The sequence below is a fragment of the Callionymus lyra genome, chromosome 6, assembly GCF_982586985.1.
Source record: "Callionymus lyra chromosome 6, fCalLyr1.hap1.1, whole genome shotgun sequence".
Taxonomy (NCBI): domain Eukaryota; kingdom Metazoa; phylum Chordata; class Actinopteri; order Syngnathiformes; family Callionymidae; genus Callionymus; species Callionymus lyra.
This window is the reverse complement of record NC_141823.1, coordinates 35,375,276-35,391,687: the sequence shown is the minus strand read 5'-3', so window position 1 is coordinate 35,391,687 and position 16,412 is coordinate 35,375,276. Positions and strand designations below refer to the sequence as shown.

The 16,412-nt window shown below is 37.8% G+C and overlaps 1 protein-coding gene across 1 annotated transcript in view; it reads left to right on the top strand.

The window, feature by feature from the left end:
* LOC148078931 (CUB and sushi domain-containing protein 1-like) overlaps positions 1 to 16,412 on the top strand; it is a 462,769-nt gene that overhangs the window by 140,143 nt on the left and 306,214 nt on the right. Inside the window, exon 2 of the mRNA XM_087792967.1 lies at positions 9,935 to 10,151. Within this exon, the coding sequence (XP_087649093.1) occupies positions 9,935 to 10,151 (217 nt within the window). The remainder of the gene's footprint in view (positions 1 to 9,934; positions 10,152 to 16,412) is intronic.

The following is a 16,412-nucleotide window of genomic DNA, read 5'->3' as shown; positions in this document are numbered from 1 at the left end:
CCACCCTGCCTCCAATATGTTAATATTTAAGTCATTCTCCCAGGCTGACTTAAGAGTCAGTCCGTTTGGCATCAAGTTCTTCAGCAGAATTGAGTAGTATTTTGAAGCTGCATGACCAGTGCCAAACACTTTCAGCACCACAGAGAGAAGATTTGACTGAGGTAGTATTGTTGATGTGGAACCGAAGGTCTAGCAGAAAACCGCGTATTTGAAGATCTCCAAAACTGCTTAAATTGTTGTACCAAGGATATCAATTATTTAAGCATTTCTCCTTCATACAAGTCACCCAATGTATTTATTACCTTTTATGCCTATTGTTTCCAAGAGAGTATACATATATATTATAATATACATAGACGTCGCATCTACTGTAGATGGATGTGTAAAGCGCTGCCATCTTGGTACAGTGTCATCAGAGGCAGCGGCGCATTAAGAAATGCAGGGAAAGAGGTACTTCTCGATTAGAAAATACAATTATTCGCTGAATTCTGGACCGATTTTTAAACAGTTTGATCCGTTCAAATCATCATACATGTAGCTATGATACAGGGTGCTTGGATATTTTAAAAATGCTGGTTTTACTACTAATTTTGTCAGAAGACGAGTAACTGTCAGACAATGCCGGACTTCTGTGCCATATGGATGATCTAATGAGCGGAATCCCAGTTGCATCAGAAGGGGTAACGTCTGTCAAATGAGGAAAAATTTTAGGAGGGTTTTATTGAAAAATCTATTACTGCGGTAGTACCAACAATCAACTGGAATTTGTACGCTGCTGTGATCCTAATCATAATTTTATCCCACGTTTTCTCAATAGAATATTTAATTTCAAACATTATGTAAAATTATCCTCAGCATACCTTTCATATTTGTTTCATCTATCACTTATATATGTTTTTGTTTTTTTTAAGATTTTATAGTAAAATATTCTTTCTAATAATGTTTGTCTATCTGGTATGAGGTTTGAAAAACAAATCCCTGAAAAAAGCTTGACAAATGAGTGATTTATGATCACTTTTATAGTGTAAACACATCATACCGCTATAGAGATAATGCACTGTAGGAGCAAGTGGCACTGTACCAAGATGGCCGTCCTGTATACACACCGCTCCAGTGTTCGGCATGTGGTGTCTATGTATATATGTCTATGAAATGCATGAGGAAGACTTCAAATATGGGTCGTTGTTTAATTTTTTAGAAAACATTTTCCATATCCACTGGAGGTTGGACACAAAAGGTCGAGAATTGGCCTCTTTGGGTAGGAATGTTAAGTTCAGGGGGTGGAGATTATCATTAAGCATACTTGATATTGCTAACAAAGGAGGGGCACGCTCGGGAAATGTGTTAATCCTGTAAGGAAAGTTATTACAAGATACCTGATTCCTAATAATAATAAATAAATGTAAAAGATTTACTTAAGGTTCTGTATAATGCAGTCAAGGAGAGCAGTGGTTCTGAGATATATACGAGGATATTTTCTGCAAACAATACAAGTTTATTAACTAAGAGACCAATTTTGATACCTGTAATCAAGAGTTCAACTCAGATCGCCATTGCGAGAGGCTCAACGGCTTGAGTAAAAAGACCTGGGGATATTCCGTCCCTGTCTAGTACCCCCCCCAATTCAAACCATGGAAAGATCAGCCCATTAGTTAGAACTGCAGCTCTAGTGTATGCATATAGAAGTTTTATCCATTTAATGTACTTATTACGGAAGCCACATTATTTGAGAACTTAAAAAATTAATATTGCCATATTATCATACCCTATTAGAGAAATGGTACTATAGCTGTTACAGTCAGTTGAGTTTTTACCAGTTTCTAAGATTGCAGTAATTATTGCATCTGTCATTGTTGGTGGCAGGGTAGGTTTCTTATGCTTCCATAAATACCTCCAAAAGACCAGATGGAAAGCTTTTGATAACTTCAACCATCTCCTCCACAATAATAAGAGCATTTGGTAAGTTTTTTGCTAATATCTTGTCAAGGTGAACATGTTGAGGCTATTGAGAAATGACTATTTCATTACTATTTGCAAGTAGCTCTGATGTATATAATTGTTAATATAATACATTGAACTCTGTATTTATATTTGTTGTATTTGTTAGGAGTAATTGCTCCCTATCAACTTTTACTGCCGGTATCAAACATTGAATCCATTTGTTTTAAATATCGAGCCAGCCTTCTTCCTGCTTTCTCCCCCTCTTCAAATTGCTTTTGTTTGACTCTAAACAAGTATTTGGCTTTCTGGGTGAGAATGGGGTGTCTTAATTAGTTTTTCCAAATCTGCCAGCCTAGTTGCGCTTTGTTATTTCTTAAAAGATGCATGTTGTATAATCTGACCTTTCATAGCTTCCTATGCAACACTTTTGATGGAGCTGTCTATTGGTTTCTTTGCAGATTTAAATTTGTTTTCTAAGGACTCTTTGAAGTCAACATCTAATAGAAGGCTTGATTTCATTCTCCAGCGCTGCACTCTGATACATTTTAGGGGGAATTAGAATAGCTAAAACATGGATATGGTCACAAACGTGGATAATTCCTATGCTACAAGAGAGTGAGGAAAACACCAACGTGTTTGAGATTAGTATATAGTCGATTCTGGAAAAGGAACATGAGTTGGACAGTAATAATTGTATTTCCTCGATGTTGGATTTAATATATGCCAGATATCAACCAGGCCCAATGCCTCACACTTCTGACGTAATACATATAATGTTTTACAGGGAGAGCTTATTTAAGTTTTTTTTTAATCAAGGATCAAATCCTAAACGTGTTTAAAATCACCTTGATTATTTTGATTATTTTAACATCTCACTAAGCTTATATTCCAAGTGGGCAAAGAAGCTTGGAGCTAGTGTATTTGGTTGTATGTATTGACTCCCTCATAAGTTTATATTGTATGTGTTTGTTAATGATGATAGAAACTCCACAGCTACTTGTACTCCCAGATGAAGCTGAATAATGTCCAATCCATCCAGTGCAAAGTTTTCTGTTTTCAGTTTTAAAAAATTGTGTTTCCTGGGGAAATCCCACATCACATTGTTTTGATTTAGGATATGCCAAAACTTCTCTCCTTTTAACTGTAGATTGCAAAACATTTACGTTCAAGCTCAGGCAATTTAAACACCTTTGACTATGTGACTGCATTTATAATCGATGATAAAAGGTGCCTGCTTATCTCAACATCTGCCTTTGCAGAATCATTTGAAGTAACAAAAAAATACACACACATCGAACAAAGAATGATCCAGTAAACAACTATGGAATGCCAGATGGGACAGGAAAAACAAACACAAAACTCCTGGGCGCACATGAACAATGCGTAAAATCCAGAAAGAAAATAAACCCACCTTGTGGCAAAACTACATTTACAAAAATAAATACTGTATATCACATTTACTAATTTTCAATAAGAATAACTCCCTAATCAAACCTTAAACAAACAGTATTACATCTCTAAACCAAGACCAAGTTAACTTAAGCCTGTTAAGACATTCAGATTTGAACTTCTGAAAATATGCAATATTGTTGAACAGCAAAAATCATGTCCAGGTCATCTTAATGAAAATTAAAACGAAAATAAAGCTTCACAAGTAATGTGTAATTATAGTATATTAAATATTAAATTATAGTAAATTAATTCAAAATATCGTCTTTGTCCTTCTTCACCCGATGTGCGTATGACTAAGATAGCCAGGAAGTGAATAGAAAATCCAATGTGACGTTTGTGTAATAGTTCCTTACATTGCTTTAAGCGTCTCCTCATATCACTCACAGGTTTAGAGTAATCTGGGAATATCATGATATGATTTCCGCTACATGTTAGCTTTCCCTTGTTCTGGCATGCTTGCATGATGCGGTCCTGGAGCCCTGGGGGGGCTTGATCTATTCCCAGACATTTCCTGATGTAAAATTAATGTCCAGCAGTTCAGGAATCACACCTCTTAGGAATTTCAGGACACTGGTACCCTCACAGGACTCTGGGAACCCCACAAAGATCCGATAATTATTGCGGCTTCTAGACTCCAAGTCATCCACCCACCGGCGGAGAGACTCCAGCTTGGATTGCGTTACAGGTTGGTCCGCTCTGAGCTGCTTATCAGCATCCTCCAGAAACTCCAGGCGACTCTCAACGTCAGACAAACTTGAAGTGATGGCTGCAAGTTTGGATTCCATGGATGTGGTAGCTTTGTGAATTTCCTCCGACTTACTTCTTTGGTACACTAGATATTTCTCTCAGGAGGCTGGCAATGTTGGAGCTTATTTTGTCCGACTCCGTGCAGACAGAACTTGCGTTAGATGGTCTTATGTTAGAAATGTCACATCGACTCAAGACCCCTTTTTTTGTGTTTCTCCTAAAAACCTTCATGGACATAATTGCTACACACATTGAGGGGGTTGGGCTAAGTGAGCAGTAATGTGAACGCTGCTGATCATTGTTGGTAAAAAGAGAGCTAAGCCAAAAGGCAAAGTTATCTGTCCAGCAGTCTATCTATGTAACTACCCTCATATAGAAGAGCGGTAGAGCATTCAGCAGACGTTTGATGTCAACAAAGGAAATGAGTGAGTGTCTATCCAGCCCCGGCCTTCCTCACAGCCAAGAAGTACCGAAATAAAAAAGTCGCCCTCCATCTCTGCAGCATTAAGCAGCTCAATCACCTCCACGGATTGATAAAATGTTTTTCCAGACAACTTAGTTTTGAGGGCCAAACCACATGTGTCTAAAGAAACCCTTAAAAAAGTGGAGGTTGACGTGCAAACTTAAGCGCCTGATAACTTCCCTTTGCCTTCTGGATTGAAGTAAAATGAGGTTAATCGAGTTCTACAGCTGAAGATTGTGGAAGAGAAACTACGATTCTGACATAAAAAGACAAAGATAGGGACACAGGAACCAGAGGTGACGACTCAAAGGCTGCAAAAAAAGAGACCAGATTTCTCTGTCTTCTCTTCCCCTCAACTTGTTTTATAGCCAGTATTGATTCATTGCAGCGAATGATTAACCATTGTGTAACTCAGAAAGATGCATTTGACTTGTGGCCTGGTGCTCTGGGAACAAAGGCTCTGGGTTTGATTTATTTGCCCTGGACCTGGTCAGGATTTTACTGGGATGCTCAACCTTTGCTGCTCATTCTCAACTCATAAAGTTGTACAATTTAGAAGAACATTAGATATTTAATGATAACATATTTCTGTAAGATATGTAAGAAATGGTGGGTTAATTATTAATTGTTATTATTTTAGTTAGTTAGTTTAGTTTTAGTGGGCCCGACCAAAGTAGGCAAAGAAACACGTTATAGTCTCTTTATTTCTTAAGACCTGTGAAGAACAAATCAATCGTATATTTGCAATGTGTTGATTTGAGTGACTTTGTGGACTGGAGTGAGAGGACCCACTTGCAGGTGAACATCTCAAAGACCAAGGAGCTGGTCTTTGACTTTGGGAGGTTCAGGACAAAGCCACGTCCAGTGTCGTCAGAGGTGATGAGGTGGAGATAGTTCACAACTATAAGTACCTCGATGTGTGGCTGGACAGTAAACTGGACTGGTCCTGCAACACAGACCATGTATATAAGAAAGTTCAGAGTAAACTGTACTTTCTGAGGAGGCTCCGATCATTTAACATCTGCAGGAAGCTCCTCTGCATGTTCTACCAGTCTGTGGTGGCCAGTGTCCTGTTCTAGGCTGTGGTGTGTTGGGGTGGGAATGTGTCGAAGAGGAGTGTCAACATGGTGGACAGGTTGATCAGGAGGGCTGGCTCTGTGGTTGGCATGAAGTTGGACTCACTGGTGACAGTTGCTGAGAGGAGATCACTGAACAAACTACTGTCCATCATGGATGATGACAGTCATCCTCTGAACACTGTCACCAGTGAGCAGAGAAACAGTTGGAGTGCATGAATGCTCCTTCCAAGATGCAACACTAATAGACTCAAGGACACATTCATTCCTCATGCTATTTGGCTGTTTAATTCTGAGTTTGGAGACAGGAGTGGAGCAAAAAGAGGATGATATTCAATGTTAATCTTTGTATCCTTTGCCTTTGTTATTTTTCTTTGATCTATTATTTTATGACTATATTATTTTTATAAGACTTGGATTGTGTAACCTTGCACTTTCTTTTTATTGCACTTTGTTCTTGTTCTTGTTTTTTTTCATCTTTTAGTGAATATGTTGTCAGTCTTCAACCAGCTTTCCTCCTTTTCATTTTTAGTAAAGCTTTTTTAAATTAGATGTTTCTAATGCACCCTTCTTGGTGTACAGGGATATACTCAATCCTACATTCCTTCATTGTAGCTTCAACAAACAGGGTTAAGTATAGACATTCCTAAAATATGATTTACGCTTTGAGCATTCAGTAGTTCCTTGATACCTCCTCCACAGCACATAATACAATTTTCAGACACCATTTACAAAGGTCTGATACCTCTGGTAGTATATCAGTGCAATCATAATATTGAATATACTTAAATTGTATGGCATTTCAAATATTATAATCTTGAATTTTTTTAATTTCAAATTTTTATTTATTTATTATTCAATAAAAAATGCAACCTATTTATATTCAAACTCCTGAATTCAATCATTCAACAAAGACAAATGAAACCTTTCAATATTCAAATGAATTCAATTATTCAATTAAGACAAATTAAACCTTTCAATATTCAAATTATTGAATTCAATTATTCAAATAATAACTCAATGTTACAATATTTGAAATGTTAAATTCAAAAATGTAATATTCTGATGCCACTGATATACTTCCATAGATACTAAGGTAAAACGTATAAAGTCTTTGAATCAAGACCTTGATTCAGAGCATCACAAACCGCAACCTGCTGCACCAGAATATTTAATACAAATATGTTTAACATCTATGTACATATTTCTGTTGCTAAAATGGTGTCTTGGTTGTCAAGTGATCAAACTTAACAAGCACCTATGTATTAATATCCAACAAAGAATATTCTGTAATATCTAGCATTCTGATATTTTAGGATTAATCCAAACAAGACTTTCTGAAACAAATGCTTAACACTTGCATATACATTTGGGGGGTTATTAAGAATAACATTATTAACATTGTTAATGAGTAGCAAATATTTAAGAGTATGAACTTAAATCAAATTATTTTTAACCTTTTCTATTCAGTACCCACCACCCCTATACCTTTTGTGTCGATTGAGCTCTCTAGGGTACTGAGCGAAGCAGTGAGATCATAATGAGTTCATAAAATGTAAGGAGAACACATCAATGTGATGTGCGACACTAAGATAATGTTTGCTAATATTTTATTTACGGGATCATCTTGTATATAACCATATGCCTGATAACTATAATTAGATTTAAAGAAACAAATAATGTTAACACTATATCACACATGAAGATGCATATACCTTTCTAAATCTCTCCCTCTCATCACATTTGCTCAGAGTGGAGATATAGTGGTAGAACGACTGTGGACAAAAGAGGGAGACTACTGGAAGCAGGATGAAAAAAAGCTGATGGGTAGAGGGGAATTGGGTTAGAAAGAGAGAAGAGAATGATCTGAAATTAATCTGGACTCTCCAGATGGTTTGAATTTTGCTTTTTACGTGTGTCTCTCTTCCAGCCTGAGTCTTATGGACTTTGCATAGGTACTTGAGTGAGCCTTTGTACAAGCAACATCTGGCCAAGACGAAACTGCAGAAAAATGTCTGTGTGAGAAATTTCAATTTTAAGAATATTTGGAAGGAAATATGCATGGCTATAAAAAAATCATTCTACAAAAAAAGCCTGCGTTTGTTTTCTGTTATAGATAGTAGCTATACTTTCATTATCTATGTAATTGTCTAAATAGAGCGCTCTTATTAATCAATGTTACCTAAACTACTTCTACGTGGTTTTCCTTTTAATTGGCTATGCGCAAAAATGGGTAGCATATAGCTTAGCTTTCTGACTGGTATTCACCTACCTCATAATGAAATGTGAGAAAAAAAAAAAAAAATGAGCTGTGGAAATTTGGCATTCATCAATATTTGAGTAGCAGTAGCAATGATATTTTTGTAGCTACTTGTGGAAATTCTGTAAGGCACAAAAATAAATCTTGTCACTAATGGAAATGTAAGTAAGCATGTAAATCTCGCAGAACAAGATGTTACATATGAGGAGGAGGCAGTGCCAGAACATGTGAATATCAATTGCTGTTATTTGATGAAAAAGGACAGTAGATTGAAATGTACTATTAAATATCCTTGACAAACGCTCTTTTGTATAATTGACACGAATAGGAATTGTACATTGAATGACACATTTTTTAGTGTAAACAGAATATCTGTGCACTCAATACAAAAATAGGCATCTCTAATTATGCAGGTTTGCAAGATTTTTAGTATCACAATATATAGTCTATATAGAATTAATTTGAAGATGATATAAGCTAATTTTATAGTTTTTATCAATACTTCAGTCATTAATTTAATTTGATTAAAAAAGAGTCCCTTGACATAGTTTTGTTGTCTCGTCTTTAAGGTCTGCGTCACTCGGACAGCAGCTTCAGCATGGAGGCCTTGAATTTCTTTTCCATCTTTGACCATTCTGATTTTATATTTTGTTGTTTAATGATTTATAGATTTATGTGGGGTTCGATAATGAATTTGGCCCATTTCAGTATAATTTTATTTTAACCATGTTCCATCCTAACTATATAATTGAAGCTATATGAATGATAACATTTTATGTAATGAATTTCAAACCCTTAACCATCTGATATTGAACAATAATCGAGTCCCTAGTCCTTCTAAGGTATCCAAACGTAGTGGATTCTCTGAGATGACCTACCCTTGATCGCAACTCTCTTCAGTAGCAACTCCAGAGTTGAAATCCGTCAAACCCCTTAACAGTAATGGTTCTGTAGCCCACATAGTATTTTTCACTTATGCTTTTTAATCTGTATATACGGTATACTTATAAATAACTATTAATTATTATTTTTATAATTATCATAATACTGAATGGTTGAATTTTTTTTTACAGATTTCAATTTTTTGATTCCAATCATTTAAAAACCCAACATCTATATTTAATATTTGATCAATTGTAGCCTTTCAAATTCGCAACGTTGGTATAATGGTTTTAATGTCTGATTAATGGGGTCTGAAAAAAGCTTACATCACATCTTGCGTTCAACCAAAGCAGGAATGCTTTGACGGTCAGATCAACCTGTCACAGAGCTCGTTTGCCAGAGCCCTACCCACATAGCCTGTATTGCACAGTTGGTAACACACAAACTTTGTCTTCTCAACGTCAGAATGAGCTCGTCTCTGGGGAGAATAAGTCTCTTAATAAGCTTTGTACTGTGAAGAAGATGAAACATTGGCAAGGGTGACTGTGATGTGTTTAATTTGATGTGTCTCAACAAAATGTAACCTTTAATATAGAAATGATTGAGTTAAATTAATACAAAAAGCTTAAACAAAAGAAATCAATAAATGCTTCAACATTTTAAATGTTAAATTCAACCATTAAAAAGTCAGATTACACTGATCTACTTCCATACAGTTTTTCCCTTTTTTCAGTCAAGAAATCAATAGGGTAAAAGTAATGCCAGTGTGCCTGGCATCAGCTAATCACAGATAAAGGTAAATGGATTGTGCCGTTGGGTGTCCCTTTAGCGACTTTTGCGATCCAGTTCTTGTGCCTAATACTTGAATGTACTTTTGACAATCAATTGTATCAGCATATTTCTTACCATTATATATATATATATATATATTGTTTATATATATATATATATACTGTATATATGTAAGGATTTTCATTGGCTTCTTTAATATGGTAAGCAATGATATGATATGGTAAGCAGATGTGTAATGGCCCGAAGCTGAGTGGGCAACCTCTTTTTGAAGACAAGGTATTGAAGTTTAAAATAATAATCTAATGTACTTTTCTCTTTCAGCAGAATCCTGTGGTGCTGTAGTCCAAAGCCTGAATGGAACCATAGAATCGCCGGGATTTCCCCACGGGTACCCCAACTATGCCAACTGCACATGGCTGATAATAACCGGGGAGAGAAACAGAATCCAGCTTACATTCATCACTCTGGCACTGGAGGAAGACTTTGATATGGTATCGGTTTTTGATGGGCAACCATCGCCTGGCAACTTAAAATTAAGGTTTGTATGGAATTTTTCAATTTCTGTCTCAGCTCCTGGTTAAATAATTCTCACTTTATAAATGCTTATGAAAGAAAAAGTTGAAACAAAGGACACATTTCATTGTTTTCCTAAAGTGCAACAAGTTCATTTCAAAATCAAACTTGTTTAATGCAAATGACATGACAGAATTTTTTTTTTTCATATTTTAAATAATCATTGTGTTATACATTTTTTTTGTTGTATATAATGTAAGTAAGTAAGTAATTTATATTTGAAAACTCCTTGCACAGACCAAGGTCACAAAGTGTTTAAATACATATTCATTTAATAACTTTAACAGGCCAAGACAACAAAGGGACAAACAGCAGCCCCAAGCAAATTAAGAAAAAGCCTGCAAAAGATGTTTCTTGAAGGAGTCAGACACAGAGCAGCAATAGTTCTTTCCAGACTGGCCTAAGTCACCCATGTACTGACTCAACCCTGGAATTTTATCATTAAGCACTTCCGGTTTTGTCCACATTTAAGTGTTTTCACTTCCACTAGCTATTGTTTCATCTCTACCACGCAATTGACTAAGCAGTTCAGCCTCTGGGGCTCAGTTGGATTAAACGAGCAATAAAGTTGTCATAAAAAAAAATTCAATTCAAAAATGTGGTAAGAAACATCAGGAAATATCTGAATGATTTCACCCAAGGGAACAGAATACAGCAAAAATAATAAAGGACCCAAAACAGAACCTTGAGAAACTCCACACAACAGATCCGCTGATGGGGACCTTATGAGATTGGCTAATGTATGACGAGAGTCACTGTAACAGTGCATTTAGTCCTGGCTGGGATCCTTACAGTCCCAGCCGGATCTGGTGATCAACTGTGTCAAATGCTTAGGACAGATCCCAGAGAACCAGAACAGTGCATTTACCAGAATGAGCTGACATAATGATTTCATTAGACACTTTCAGTAAGGCTGTCTCCGTAGAGTTAGAGTTTGCGGAAGCCAGACTGAATAAATTCATGGATGTTGCTCTCTTGAGATCAGGGCTCTGTGGGGGCCATACCATCACTTCCAGGACTTCTTCTTTACGCTGAAGATATTTCTTAATGACATTGGCTGTATGCTTGGGGGTCGTTGTCCTGCTGCAGAATAAATGTTGGGCCAATCATACGCCTACCTGATGGTATTGCATGATGGATAAATATCTGCTTATATTTCTCAGCATTGAGAAAACCATTAATCCTGACCAAATCTCCAACTCCATTTGCAGAAATGCAGCCCCAAACTTGCAAGGACCCTCCACCATGTTTCACTGTTGCCTGTAGACACTCATTATTGTACCGCTCTCCAGCCCTTCGGCGAACAAACTGCATTCTGCTACAGCCAAATATTTCACATTTTGATTCATCAGTCCAGAGCACCTGCTCCTATTTTCTGCACTCCAGTTCCTATGCTTTCCTGCATAGTTGAGTCTCTTGGCCATGTTACCATGTTCATGTCGGAGGAATGGCTTTTTGGCTAAAACTCTTCCATGAAGACTACTTCTGGCCTGTTTTGAAGCATCATTATTTGAGGTGGGTCGCTCCGACGTGGTGCTGTGTGTCATTTACCATTTAAAATATTTTTTTTAACATGTGACTGTGGAGGTTTTAAATGACCTGGTTGGCTACAGCAAGCCTTCAGGTTCCCCGGATAATGCCGTACCTCCTCACTATTTTCAGCTAGTTTTTCTGAGCTTAGCTGAGTCGGTGTTGGAAATAATTAATAGCAGTCTGTGTTCCAATGTTGTCCCGCAGAGGTTAGAGGATGCTGTCATCCAACCACTTCTGAAAAAAACGGTCTAGATAAAACTGAACTGGCGAATTTCAGGCCCATGGGGTTCCTCAGGGGTCAATTTTAGGGCCCCTGCTATTTTCCCTTTACATTTTACCCTTGGGTTCCATCCTGCGAAAGCATGGAATCTTCTTTCATTACTATGCCAATGACACACAAATATATGTGCCTCTTAAGAAGGGTCAGGCCTTCTCGCTCCAACCTCTCTTGCTGTGTCTTGAGGGCTTTAAAGACTGGATGGCCCTCAACTTTTTACATTTGAATGAAAAGAAGACCGAAGTCATCGTTTTTGAGCCCCATGGCTCTGTTGACCCCCATCCACTGACTTCGGACCCTTGGTTCATTTTATGAAACCTATCATTTCTAAGTTGGGTTTTAAGATGGAAAAGGATTTCAATATGGACAAGCAGGTAGGAGCAGTTCTGTCCAGCTTTTCACCTGAGGCGGCTGGCGAAGGTAAAGCACTTTTTAGCAAGACAGCACTTTGAAACAGTAATCCATGCCTTTATCACAACCCGGCTGGATTACTGTAACACACTTTATTTTGGAGTCGGCCAGTCGTCTTTTGCACGTCTCCAGTTGGTGCAAAATGCTGCGGCTCGGCTTTTAACTAGGACACGTAAGAGGGACCACATAACTCCCATCCCGGTCTCCCTCCACTGACTGCCTGTGCACTTTAGAGTTAATTTTAAGATTATTTTACCTCTCTGAGCTGCTCCACCTTCATGCTCCTGCACGCTGCCTCAGGTCGGCTGATCAACTACTTCTACTGCAGTGCCGAGGTCCAAGAGGAAACTCAGAGAGGACAGAGCTTTCTTGGTTGCTGCACCCCGGCTCTGGAACAACTTGACCGTGAGCGTCAGAGAGGCTCCATTTTTAAATCTCGTCTTAAAACCCACTTTTATTCCCTGGCTTTTAACACTGCATGAGACCCTGAGCTGTTTTTAATGCTTTTTACTTGTTTTATTTGATATTGTTTTACCTTTGTGTGTTTTAACTGTGCTTTCTTTTATGTCACTGTACAGCACTTTGTAACGACTTTTGTTGTTTTTAAAGTGCTTTATGAATAAAGTTGAGTTGAGACTCCTCAGGACAGTAGATGGGTGTACCTGGGTCTCACTGGTTTCCGCCAGTTCTGAGGTGAGGGCACGGCTACTTCTCTGCCACTCCAGACTTCCTCATACAGTACGCCTGAGCCTGAGGAGGCTTCGATCATTTAACATCTGCAAGAAGCTCCTCTGCATGTTCTACCAGTCTGTGGTGGCCAGTGTCATGTTCTATGCTGTGGTGTGTTGGGGTGGAAATGTGTCCAAGAGGAGTGTCAACAGGTTGATCAGGAGGGCTGGCTCTGTTGTTGGCATGGAGCTGGACTCACTGGTGACAGTTGCTGAGAGGAGATCACTGAACAAACTACTGTCCATCATGGATGATGACAGTCATCCTCTGAACACTGTCATCAGTGAGCAGAGAAGCAGAATGAGTGCACGAATGCTCCTACCCAGGTGCAACACTAATAGACTCAGGGACTCATTCATTCCTCGGGCTATTAAATTGTACAATTCTGAGTTCGGGGGCAGGAGTGGAGTGAGAGTATCTGGATGTTCTGTTCTATGTTAGTCTTTGTATCCTTTGTCTTTGTTGTTCTTGTTTTTTTGACCTATGTTCTTTATCTTTATCTTTAGACTTAGATTGTGTCATCTTGTTCTTTTTCTCTTTATGTTCTTCTTCTTATTTTATTTTTATTTATCATTTTGCATTGTTTATGGAAAATTGCTGGCTGTTGGAAAAAACAATTTCATATAAATCAATAAAGTTTTACCTTACCTTACGGTACCATAATTCCTCTCTCTGCACCCTGTCATAGGCTTTTTCCAGATCTAAAAAGGCACAATGCAGCTCCCTTTTCAATTCAATTCAATTGTATTTAAAGTGTCTTATCATAACAAAGTTATCTCAATACACTATACAGTTGAAATAAGACTATAGTTGATTAAGGAAAAATAGATCCCAGCAATTCAACAAAGAGCAAGAAGCGAAACACTGTACAGTGAGCTGTACAGTGAGCTATGGCGAGGAAAATGAGAGAGTCCATGGAGGTGCTGGAGAGAACTCGGGATCTGATGACGTGGTGAAGAGAGAAATAAAAAGGTGTGGGTTTAAACTGCACAGCTGATGAATGTAATGCAGAAAAGAAGGATATACAGAGCTCGGTGTCTAAAACTCCTCCAGCATTCTCAGCCTATAGCAGCTAAGATAAACAGTTAAGTTAGTTATAGCAGCTAAAGATAAACAGTTAAGTTAGTTATAGGCTTTATCGAAAAGTAAGGTTTTAAGATTGTTTTTAAATATAGAGAGGGTGCCTGCCCTCCGGACTGAAGCCGGTAGTTGGTTCCACAGCAGAGGGGCTTGAAAACTGAAGGCCCTGGCTCCAAATCTACATTTAGAGATTTGTGGTAACTAATAGATCAGAGTTTAAGGATCGTAAGGTCCTAGAGGGTTGGTAAGTTTAGATTAAATCTTTAATGTATGTTGGTGCTAGACCATGTAAGGCTTTATAGGTTAGGAGAAGGATTTTAAATTGTATTCTAAATTCTACAGGAAGCCAATGTAGGGAAGACAGCACAGGCGAAATATGTTCGCGCCTCTTAGTCTTAGTCAGGACACGTGCTGCAGAGTTCTGAATGAGCTGAAGAGTTCTGAGAGACTTTTTAGAACGTCCTGACAGAAGAGAGTTACAATAGTCCAGCCTGGAAGTTACAAAAGCATGGATGAGCTTCTCAGCAGCATCTAAACGAAGGAAGTGCCTGATTTTTGAAATGTTACGAAGGTGGAAGTAAGCAGTCCGTGAGATTTGTTTTATGTGTGAGTTAAATGATAAGTCCTCGTCAAAGCATACACCCAGATTCTTTACAGTGGTGCTAGTAGCAGGAGCAAGTCCATTATGTAAAGCTAGATCATTAGTTAAAGATTGTCTGAGATGCTGCGGACCAACTAGTAAAACCTCAGTCTTTTCCGAGTTCAGTAGGAGGAAGTTTTTGGTCATCCAGGACTTGATATCTGTAATACAGGACTGTAGTTGTGTTAGCTGATTTCTTTCATCTGGTTCATGGACAAGTAGAGTTGGGTGTCATCAGCATAACAGTGAAAGTTTAGAGAGTGTCTTCTGATCAAGTCCACTAGTGGGAGCATATAGATTGTGAATAGTATTGGACCAAGAACAGAACCTTGTGGGACACCATAGCTGACCTTAGTCTGTGTCGATGAGAGGTGGTTGACATGTACATAGTGCGTTCTATCCGACAGGTAAGATTTAAACCAGTTAAGAGCAGTTCCACGAATGCCTATATGGTTTTCTAGCCTCTGTAGAAGGATTTGGTGGTCGACAGTGTCAAATGCAGCACTGAGATCTAGAAGAACAAGAACTGAAACATGGCCCTGATCAGAGGCCATCAGTAGGTCGTTACTTACTTTTACCAGGGCGGTCTCTGTGCTGTGGTGTTCCCTAAAACCAGACTGAAACACCTCAAATTGATCATTGTCCTGGAGATAATCACAGAGCTGACTTGTTACCACTTTCTCCAGAAGTTTTGAAATGAAGAGAAGATTAGAGATAGGCCTATAGTTAGTGAGGACCTCTGGATCACAAATGGGTTTTTTAAGCAGAGGTTTAATTACTGCAACTTTAAAAATCTGAGGCACATAGCCTGATGTTATTGACAAGTTAATAATGTTAAGTATGAAAGTGCTAAGTAAGGGGAACAGTTCTTTAAGTAGCCATGTGGGAATAGGATCGAGAAGACATGTTGTGGACTTTGAGGAGGAAACAACCCGGGACAGCTGTCGAGGACTCACTGGTAGAAAGGAGTCAAAATATGTATCAGTCATAGTGTCTGTGTCCGGTGAGGCTGCACCGGTTGTATTAGAAGAATTTAGCAGGTCTTGAATCTATTCTCTAATAGTTACGATTTTTCATTAAAAAAGTTCATAAAATCACTGCTACTGGGATGTGGAGGGATGGACTGCTCAATGGACTGATGGCTCTGTGCTGAATAAGAACTTGGAGTTATCTTATTAGCTTCTATAAAAGATGAGTAATAGCTGGCTCTGGCTTTCCGAAGAGCTGCCTTGTATATTTTTTACTTATCTTGCTGTATTTCTGTATTTTAAACAACATAAAATGGCATAGTCTTTATCCTTAATTGTTCAATTAATTTTATTATTATTATTATTATTATTATTATTATTCAATCAGATTATTTGGTTGCTGAAAATGTTAACAAATTCGTTTGGCATTGAATTGTGTCATGATTGGTATTTTTTTTTAAATTATTTCACTTGGATCCTATTAAAACAAAATACATCTACAATGTTTGATTGAAATTTGGTTCATACTCGATTAAAAAGGAGTTATGGTAATATTGTAATGGTAAATATATTATTCCATATTTTTTA